The 10,560-nt window shown below is 41.6% G+C and overlaps 1 protein-coding gene across 2 annotated transcripts in view; it reads left to right on the top strand.

Annotated features, from left to right (window-relative positions):
- The window catches only part of GRM7 (glutamate metabotropic receptor 7), a 585,198-nt gene extending 574,907 nt beyond the window's left edge, over positions 1–10,291 (top strand). The window contains exon 9 of one of the 2 annotated variants that reach the window (XM_007463707.1): positions 9,076–10,291. In XM_007463707.1, the coding sequence (XP_007463769.1) occupies positions 9,076–9,125 (50 nt within the window). In that variant the 3' untranslated portion in view covers positions 9,126–10,291. The remainder of the gene's footprint in view (positions 1–9,075) is intronic. The other variant, XM_007463706.1, reaches the window with a different exon arrangement.
- Positions 10,292–10,560: the final 269 nt, after the last annotated feature.

Here is a 10,560-nt window from a genome sequence, read left to right on the forward strand (position 1 = left end):
AAAAAAAAAAAAAAAAAAAAAAAAAAAATTAGGAATTTGATAGATCTCCCTAGGGATTGTTAAATAATCTTAAACACCTTGAACCTAATATTGAGATTGGCATCGAAGGGGTTAACCTTCAATGACAATCTCAATCCACCCTACACAAAACACAGTAACAGATTTGCAATGTGTATAAGAAAAGAGGAGGAGAGAAAGCACTGCTATAGAGAACCATGAAGGTGGAAAACACGGAATGAGAACAGTCAAGCACAGGTTGTGTGGTTGTGATTGGTAACGGGAGCCCAGAGTGAGAGACGCAGGCTCGCTAACATTGGACCCCAGCCACGAGCAGTTTCTGGGGCTCCCCTTCAGTTTCTTCAGTAGAAGCCCCTGTCTCTACTCAGGCGTGGAATGGCCAGGGCTCTGTTCCATGCATCTTTCATCTGAATACAAAGTCTCTTTTCTCTTCCTTCAACTAATAGTTGTGATTACTCCTGACCATTCTCTATGACATACAACTCGCCCGTTGCCTTTGACTGGGTGACGAGAAGAACTGCCCTACAGCCATGAAGATCAGAGGACTTTCACGCTCCAGGAAACAGATCGGGGCAGGAATACCAGGCTCCTCAACACTTTGCATCTGTCTCAGAAGGAAGGAGGAAAAGTCCTGGCAGAAAGCATAAAGCCAAAGGGAGAAGCTTTAAGGACTGTCAGACAGACACATGAGCAGGCTCCCTGTCATTAGTTTCAACTAATTTCAAACCAAAGACTTAGCATCCCTCATTCATTTTGTTACATATGTATGTGTACGTACATAGTTTTGGGAATCTGGCCTATTAGACCGAGAGCTCCTTGAGGACAGGGGAATGTCTTATTCCCTCTGTATCCCCAGCAACTAGTGTTTAGCACTTAGTAGACATCTGCTGTATATTTGTTGTGAAGTGAAGCTTCGCCTAATTTCTTTTTTTTTTTTTTTTTCTTGCGTTATGCGGGCCTCTCACTGTCGTGGCCTCTCCCATTTGCGGAGCACAGGCTCCGGACGCGCAGGCTCAGTGGCCATGGCTCACGGGCCCAGCCGCTCCGCGGCATGTGGGATCTTCCCGAAACGGGGCACGAACCCGCGTCTCCTGCATCGGCAGGCGGACTCTCAAGCACTGCGCCACCAGGGAAGCCCAAGCTTCGCCTAATTTCTATTACCTGTCGTAGAATCTAATCCTTCCATCTTCCAAAGCCCGGATCCGCAAATACACAGTCCTTTGCGATACTCCAGCCATCTTTATTTCGGGACAGAGCTTCAGTCCTCAAGCCCTGCCTTTTGCCCACAAAGTTAAACTCAGCTGGATTCCAAGAAAGGAAGGAACGTTAAGGTTTCCTTCATCTCTTTTCTCTGCCTAGGTCAGAAGTCTTCTCTGGTTTCCTCTCCTTTGAACCCACTGGTCCTCTATGATCTGCGGCCACGAAACAAGAGTCAGCTGAACACAACTCAACAGAACTGGACTGCCATGTCACACACAGTCCCTCCCAAATTAAAAACCAAACAAAAAAACAATATAGCTCAGGCCTCAAGGATGCTTCTCCATGACAATGGCCAAGGAGGCTCCTGTTCATGTTCTCATCCCCCAAGAGAGCATGGTGGTGGTGAGGGCAAACGTCGCCCCAGGAGATGCTTCCTCATCAAGAACCCCACTGTAGTATTGTCCTGGAATTCCACCTAACACAAACACAATCCTAATCACTCCATCACCTCCAAGCTGATCTCCCTTCCTGCACTTACTATCCTCTACCTCTATCCCATTTCCAATCCATCCTTCAGGCTACTGTTGGAACCCTCTCTCCTTCTTTCAAATATTGGCACTGAATTCTCACAGTTCATCCTAATACCCAGAACCTTATAGGCAGCAGAAAATACACTTGCCATCTCTTCCAGCATTCTTTCTTCTCTGCGTGAGCCCTGTACAGGCTGAACTCTTCAAACTTTTTGCTATTCTCTCTAAACCCTCAGCTTCCTCACAGAAAAAGCTAACGCGGTACCCTCCAGGTGGAGTGTTCAACACCTGTGCCCTGACCCCCATGTCCCCAGGCAGGGAAGTGTCTCCAATTCACTGCTCAAGCACGATTCCATATTCCCTCTACTTTGAAAGCTCTCCTGAGGGCCTCAGGCACGATTTTCCACCGTTCCTCTGTGCGCACGTTAGTGATACCACCTCCTGCCAGGGTTGTTATCCTCCACGCACCTTTCTGCTCACTGTCTTTGTTCCAGCATCCTGGCCTTTCAGCTGCCAGCCTAGCCTCAGGCCTTTGCACCTGCCATCACTCTGTGATCCAAGTATCTGCACAGCTTCCCTCTCATCTCCTTCCAAACTCTGCTCAAATGGCATCCCCCTCTGAACCTCAACTGCCACCTTTCTGAGGTCAGCGACCTTTGCCCAATCCCTCTCTATCCCCTTTGGCAGCCTTTCCCCAGGTGTCTGAGATCGTCTGACATCATCACTGTGTTGATCCTCATTATTCACGGGTTCCCAATTTGCAAACTCACCTACCCACTAAGACTGATTTGTATCACCAAAACCTACACTGTGGTGTTTTCTGGCAGTTGTTTGTGGACATAGGTAGAGCATATTTGTCACTGGACGTACACATTCTAAGCTCAGGCCGACAAGGGTTTCAGCTCCCATGTGCAAAAAAAAGTGTGTTTTTGCAGTCTATTTAATACCTGTATTTCACATTTTTGTACTTCTTTGGGTGATTTTACACTGGGCAGAGTGCTGCAGTGCTGTCTAGTGTTCCTTAAGCGCAGGGTGGCTGTGATGTGCCTTACGGAGAAAAAGACACACGTTAGATAAGCTTTGTTCAGGCATGGGTTGTAGTCCTACTGACAATGAGTTCAATAGTAATGAATCAACACTAGATGTTAAACAAAGTTTCTTTAAACAGAAACAAACATACCACAAGGTTATGTATTGATTGGTTGACAAAAATGTCGTGACCTGAGGCTCACAGGAACCTGGCCCTGTACCTCCCCTAGGAGCAATGGTTTAGTATCCACTAGTTCAGTGTTTACAGCAACTTCATAGAATACAGCAACTGTGAATAATAAGAAGTGGCTGTATCTACTTTTCTTTCTTTTTTTTTTTTTTTTTTAACGATCTGCCTTCCTGTAGTAGAATATAAGCGCCATAAAAAGAGGAACTGCACCGCAGTGTAACACAGCTATATCGCCCCGCCTATAATAGTGTCTGACACATAGTAGGTGCCCAAAAATATGTGTTGAATTGCACTGAACTAGGAAATGTTCCAGGATACAGACTATTTTTCCCTAGCTTTGTGCCACCGATTTTTAGCCAAACTACTAGCACACTGTGAACTCTTGGTAACAGGTGATGAAATGAATGAAGGATGGTGGACTGTGAATCTCCTGCCCCAAAAAGAGTAAGAGTAAAGCTGGATTTTAGCTCCAGCTTTTCATCTGTGATCACTAAGTACCGTTCTGCTACTATTTTGTCACTATCGCCTTATTTATAACATCATCCTTAAGAAGGGCTTTGATGCACAGCTTCAATATTGGATGCATCACTGCACTGCATCCATAATATGCTCCAGAATGCTGGGATCCATAATATACTGAAACTGCAAATACACAAAAGTGTTTCAATGCCCAGGCAAAGTGCATAAGAAAAAGCAGAGATCTGTGATGCAGTAATTCGGTGCATCTTTATTTTCCAAGGCAAAACGTATACAGCCTCAATCAAATTACCCAGATATTAGCTTGGCTAAGCTGAAAGATGTTTCAAAACAGAGACTTTATATATTTGCCTTAAATGCATGTTTTAAGGACTGTGTAAACCTGTGCTTGACGTTCTACATCTTAAAGCACCAATTAGGTTTTTTTAAAGAAACACAAATGTTCAGTGACTCCTTTCATGGCAGAATTGAAAATTGATTTCTCAGTTTTAGCTGGGCTATTGTGGCCCTCCTTGGATGCTAAAGTGGGAAAAGAGAGTGCTGTGGTTTAACTTACAAATGAAATCTGAGGAGCTATAACAGTGGTTAGCTTTGTACATAATAGCACCACAGGGACACGGAGGGAAAAAGATGATGGCAAAGTGCATGATGTTCCCACGTATTTTCTGTGGTCTATTTCCCCCATAGGATCCTCGTAGAGCTGACAAGAACTTCAGAGAGCAGAGGCCCTTCTATGATAACACATACTAAATAATACATATATTATTACATATAGTAATAAATATTGAGCAGTGTGCATGACACACTCCCTAGGCAGTTGGAAGAAAAGGTCCTGGGAGAGCTAATGCTGTGAACATGAGAAAAAGTGATGCACCCTGGGTGTGTTAAGGACGACAAAGGAAAAACAGAAAGGCCACGAAAGAGGAGCAGGGACACGTGGCTTGAATTCAGGGGGTCAGGAAAGGCTCCTTGGAGAAAGTGACTTCGGGAAACAACAGCCCAAGAAAAGAGCAGGAGGTAACCAGTTAAGGAAATTGCTGAGTCCATGGTATGGCTATCTTTCCCTTTCTAGATATTTCCAAACATGTCTCCCATGTGATCTTACTAATCTACAGGTTCCACCAGTGTGGCCTAAGAATTTCTACTTCTTCACACCCTCACCAATTTGTGGCATCACCACGTGTTTTTCTTTTGTAAGGATACGGGCATGAAATACTGCCTTCTTTATGCTTTTTTATTTTATTTTATTTTATTTTATTTTATTTTATTTATTTATTTATTTTTTGCTGTGGTACGCGGGCCTCTCACTGTTGTGGCCTCTCCCGTTGCGGAGCACAGGCTCTGGACGCGCAGGCTCAGCGGCCATGGCTCACGGGCCCAGCCGCTCCGCGGCATGTGGGGTCCTCCCGGACCGGGGCACGAACCCGCGTCCCCTGCATCGGCAGGCGGACTCCCAACCACTGCGCCACCAGGGAAGCCCCTTTATGCTTTTAATTTGTATTTTTCAAATTGATGAGGCTGAGCATTTTTCATTTGTTCCTCTTCACTACAAATCACCTTTTTATACCTTCCTTTTTAAATTAAGTTGTCTTTTATACATTTCAAAAATTTGGGGTATCAATCGTTTGTCAGTTAAATATGTAGCAAATAATTTCTCCTGGTCTATAGCTTTGTTACCCAACTCTAACTGATGCTGTTTTTCAGACGCTAGCGTTGTTTGTTATTGGAAACAGAAAGTAGAGTCCATCAGTAAGAAAAGAGTTAGAGAAACTTTTCCGTGTTGATAAAAGAAAACTCTACCGTAACTACAATGACCAAATCAACATAAATAAGTCTTAAAACCCCAAAGTTATATGAAAAACAGTGTGTGAATGACTATGGGCAGAATGATACCATTTGGGGGGATATTTAATAAAAAACAAAGCAATGCCTATCTGTAGTTTATGGGCAACAACACAATAGCGGTATGAAACCACATTGGGAAGGACCCAGACCAATGTGAGAATGGTAGCCTTGGTTGGGGGGGAGGGGCAGGAGAAGACTGGCAGCGGGGATGGGCAAGTCTGCGGGGTGCCCGGGCAGCTTCCACCCTGCTTTATTTCCCACGGGCGGATGGAGCGGCACGTGGAGCAAAGATGTCAATATGTTAACGTCTTATTTTGGAGACTGTGATATATTGTGTTCACTTTCTATAGCTGTTTGAATCACTTTGCACACACACACTTGATAAGTACATATCTACACACACATATAAAATTTTTAAAATAGCTCAGGAAAACACACAGTCTTTGTTACTAAACTATAGAATTCCTTGTTATTTAAAAAATAAGAAACTAAATATGGGGTACAGAAAAGAGCCCTATTTAATTTTACTTATTCACCGTTTCCCATAATTCATTGTTTCTTACAGTATCCATTAGACTCAAGTTCTTCTCCATTGCTGTCTTTTATCCTTCACTTCCTACAATCTGAGTGACAAGCACTTCACAGAACACACTTTGAGAAACTTTTGTGGGACAGAAAGGCTCAGAGAAAATTAAAGAGAAAACAACTAATGCACTGAAGTTAATTGAGCTTGACTGTGACAAAACGCCAAGAATAAGTTGGAATGTCTGACCTTTCTTAACTAGCAAGGGTGTGTTAGTAATTCATTCCAGAAACCAGTGTCCACAGCACTGCCTCACTGTAAACAGCAACCCTTCAAGACCCCTTGCTTTGAGAACTTCTGATAAGGATAATTTTTAAAATTCAGTAGGGACCATGCCTTACATTCCTGTCGTTCCTTGAAACTTACAGTTTTTTACAATTTTATAAAAGAAAAAAATTGTAGCTATTTAACAATAAAAAGCCTATTTCCCTAGAGAGTATTTCACTGCACGACTATTTAGAGCTAAGCAATTTTCTTTCCTAGGCCATAAACTACATTGCTATTCAAATAAATGGAGTTAGCAGACACCACAGACATTTATTTTATTTACTCATAAGGCTACAATGGTTTAAAAATAAACATTCCAATACGTTGGTCAGTGCTCTGAAAAGTACAGAAATTGTCATTCTAGGAGTTCGGGGTTTTTGAGCATGAGCCACCCGTTCTCCTTGCTTGGCCCTGCAGTAAACCTTTCTCTGCTCTTAAAAAAAAAAAAAAAGGAAAAGAAAGAAATTGTCATTCTAGGATTTACACAACTCCATTATCATTTTGCTGCCATGTCTCTCAGCTGTTCTGCAAAGAAAGCATGCACTGGGGCTAATTATCTATACAGAACTTAGAAATTTAAAAATACATCTATGCATTATGTTATCAGATGAGAAACTAGGATATTTCATACATTTGTGCCATTAACAACCCGCAGGGTGACAATTATTCTACCTATTTTACAACGGCTCAAAGAAGTTCAGTGTCATGGGACCGGTCTAGATCATATCTCAAGTAAGCGCTAGAGCTGAATCAGACCCTGAGTCAGGTGAGTCCAAATGCAGCATCATCAGCCCTCATCTCAAGGTTACCAGAGAACACAAGAAGATAATCCATGCCAAGCAACAGTGAACTCCCGTTATTATCATCACTTCTAGTTTTTTTTTTTAATATAACCTCATCTTGATTATAGTTTAATGCAAACAAATGCTCAGATTTGCAATTCATGGACAATATTTTCTAGGTTTCTTACTCTTTCGACAAAGATTCTTTCTGAGTAATTGGTGTTTTAAAGTAAACTGTTTGAGAAATTTCAAATACGTTTGGCTTTTTTCACTAGACAGTTAAGGTTATATAGAAAATAATCTTAATTAACCATGCAATAGAGGTTGTCTTAGATATTAGGTCAGTATAAGCTTCTGGGTTTTGTGTTTGTTTCTCTTCCCTTTGTCCTGAGGATAATTACTATGTTGGCCTTTGACAAGGCATGCTGTGACTATTTCTTGCAACTGTCAAGCTGGGGTTCTCTAGCTACAACACTGTAAATAGACTTCAGGGTAAAAAAAAAAAAAAAAAAAAAAAAAATCTTTAGAAAGTTTTCCTACACGTCCTCAAACCAAGCATATCACTGACGACAACGAAGGCTGTGATAACAATGAGAACCTTCTTAGAAGACCGAGGCATTGATGAAGCCATGCATTTATCAACTGAGGACTCACAGTGACCAGTCTCATGACGGATTTTCCAGGAGACCCTCAATTTCATATAATTATAATATATATAAGATATAATAATACAATAACATAATTTTGTCATTCTAATTTTAGTTAATAAATGCAACATGATTGACTAGAGAAATGAGCCTGCATCTTCAAACCAGAATTTGTCAGGAGAGTCTCAATATTTAATCCAGAACCTACGATCAGTCTTGTTGTTATATACTTCTGTAACATACTGGCTGCATTTCTCAAAGTTCAGATACAGACCCTCTCCTAGTATGTTACTGTGGCTTCTCCCTGCCTCTAAATTCACAAAGAAATCCCTACTTAAGAGTTCTGGGGACTTCCCTGGTGGCACGGTGGTTAAGACTCTGCGGTCCCAATGCAGGGGGCCCGGGTTCGATCCCTGGTCAGGGAACTAGATCCCAGCCGCCTGCCACAACTAAGACCCAGCACAACCAAATAAATAAATAAATATATTAAAAAAAAAAAAAAAAAAAAAGAGTTCTGGAAGAATTCTTGCAACTTGTTTGTGTTAAGTGAACAAAAGAATTTAGAACCTAAGAACAGTAAGTAAAATCATCAATAAATGCTACATGATGGTTATCTTGTGTCCAACAGAAGCTGATGCAAAACCACAAAGCATGTCTCATGACAGCAGGTATAGAGAACTAAAACATAAAGCAGGGATGTACCTTGGGATCTTGGTGTCTTTATTTCCAGCACAAGGACAGGAAAGGGTCTGACTGACTCATCAGCTGCTCACCAGTGCCTCGCCTCTTGTCTGCCATATCGTAGGCAGCTGACAGATACCTGAATAAAATAAATGAATGAATGAGTGAGGGAGTGCGTGAAGTTGAGTCCTGAAATCGCTGTATCAAATACAAAAAGAAAGTAGTGTACATTTAAGAAAAACAAATGTAGCCTGTGCATGTTGAAATTCTGGGCAGATTTAAGTAAGCTTCAAACCTTGCTGGAAACAATTCTGCAAATTACCATTTACAACTTACTGATGAGAACACTATGAAAGTCAACCGATAGTAATTTGACTGTGTAAATCAGAACCAGTGAAGGCACTCTGGTTGGTCTAATCTGTAGCCAACCTAAATTAATTCCAGTGACCCGGGACAGACCTTTGCCAAGCAAAGGCCATTTATTATGAGGAGGTCTGGGACAAGATCACAAAAGGAAATTTACTGCAACATGGGTGGGTCCTTTGAGCTAACTCGAAAGCATGACACGGACTGATAAATTTATTCACGGTACGGACCATAAAAAAGGAGGTTGGAGATATTTCAGAATAGAGAACCCAGATGGTTTGAGAATTGCTGGGCACAGCAGATTTTAGTGGACAAAATCCTACAAGTAGTCAAAGAAATCCAGCACGATTTGCATTGTCCCATCTTGCCCTGGCACCCAAGTCATCATAGATCTAATTCTGCTTCTCCCTTTGCAAATAGAGTCACTGTCACGACTGACGCTTTCACATTTTTCTTTCAGGCCCTGCTGCAAAAAAGAAGTATGTCAGTTATAATAACCTGGTTATCTAACCGTTTCCATTCCACGGAACCCTGGAGGAGGAAGACCCTCAGTTATTTTGTCACCCAACCTGGCATAGGACTCTTTTGGTCCTGCCCGCTGCCCATCACCGGAGGAGCATCCCCGGCTGGGAGACCAATGATAGAGGATCCAAGTGTCCTACACAGCTGCTTTATGAAATATTCTTACTTTATCTTGGCTTAATAAGTCACTGGCAAGAGCACTGCCAACTTGGCTGCAATTTTGGACCTTCCCTACCAAAGGGAGCATTGAGACTCAAGTCCCACCTAGGCTCTTTGGGGTGAACCTCTGAGAGCCTTAGTGACTGTTTCGGGGCTGACCTGTCTTTCTATGTCTGTACTTCCAGGCTGCAAGGTTTTGAAATTTTCTGTACAGTTTGTGAGGACTTTTGCACTTTGCCATCCAATGTTGTACCTCAGTTCACTGTTTGTTTCCGAACGCCCTCTTTCCATAGAACCTTATCCTCTCAGATGGCGGGATATTCGGGAAAACCTTAAAACAATTAAAATTTTAAAAAAGCTCTCAGCAGACTAAAATGAAAAATGTATGTACATGACTGTATAATTATGATTATAGTACCGCTGCAAATCACGTTACTTTTTTTAAGACAAAAAAGATATTTAAAGACCAAAAACTGTGCTGAGAAAGTATACCCCACCTAGCTCTGGTATAAGATAGGGCACATGGAAGAAAGGTATTGGCCGAACGGAAGAGAGGTCTTGATCTTTGGAATGCATGCCAGTAACGTATTTTACAGTACACATTAATCATTTATGTTCAATATTTGTATTTGTGTTCTCCTTTGTTATTTTAATTAGGATATGGGTGTTTTGCAATAATTTTAATAATGACTAAGCTATTTGAAGAAAAGAATACGGATTTTTCATGTCTTGAAGTTTGGTTCACGCCCCCCTATGACTGACCAGTGTGATAAGGACTTTAAAAACAAAAAGCATGTGTGTTTTCTACTGTTTGTAATAAGTACTTTCGTTAATTCTGCTGCTCATGTGCCAATTTAGTGGAAAAACACCCTCGCTGAACAATACCCCTTTCCATTTTCTTTCAATTCTGTGATATTGTCCAAGAATGTATCAATAAAATACTTTGGTTAACTTTTTTATTTCCCGCAATAAATATTTTTAGTTGTTTAATCCCTTTTTAGTGACAGTTGATTTCATACAGATTTTAAGTTAGGGAGGAATGCAGACACAGCCAAGCGTGTTAAAACAACAAGTTTTAGCCCACAGTGAAGCTGCAGCTGATATACATGTATTAACCCAGAGGTGCTAAGTCCTCTCACAGAAAAGCTGTCACTAAGCCCATGCACTTTGTTTCTTCGTAACTGAAGTTGATACATGACAACCTCAGACATTTTCTCAGAAAATTACCTAACCAAGATAGCAAACGTGCCGGAGGGAAGAGAAA

Source organism: Lipotes vexillifer, unplaced genomic scaffold, assembly GCF_000442215.2.
Source record: "Lipotes vexillifer unplaced genomic scaffold, Lipotes_vexillifer_v1.1 scaffold1387, whole genome shotgun sequence".
In the NCBI taxonomy this organism is placed as follows: domain Eukaryota; kingdom Metazoa; phylum Chordata; class Mammalia; order Artiodactyla; family Lipotidae; genus Lipotes; species Lipotes vexillifer.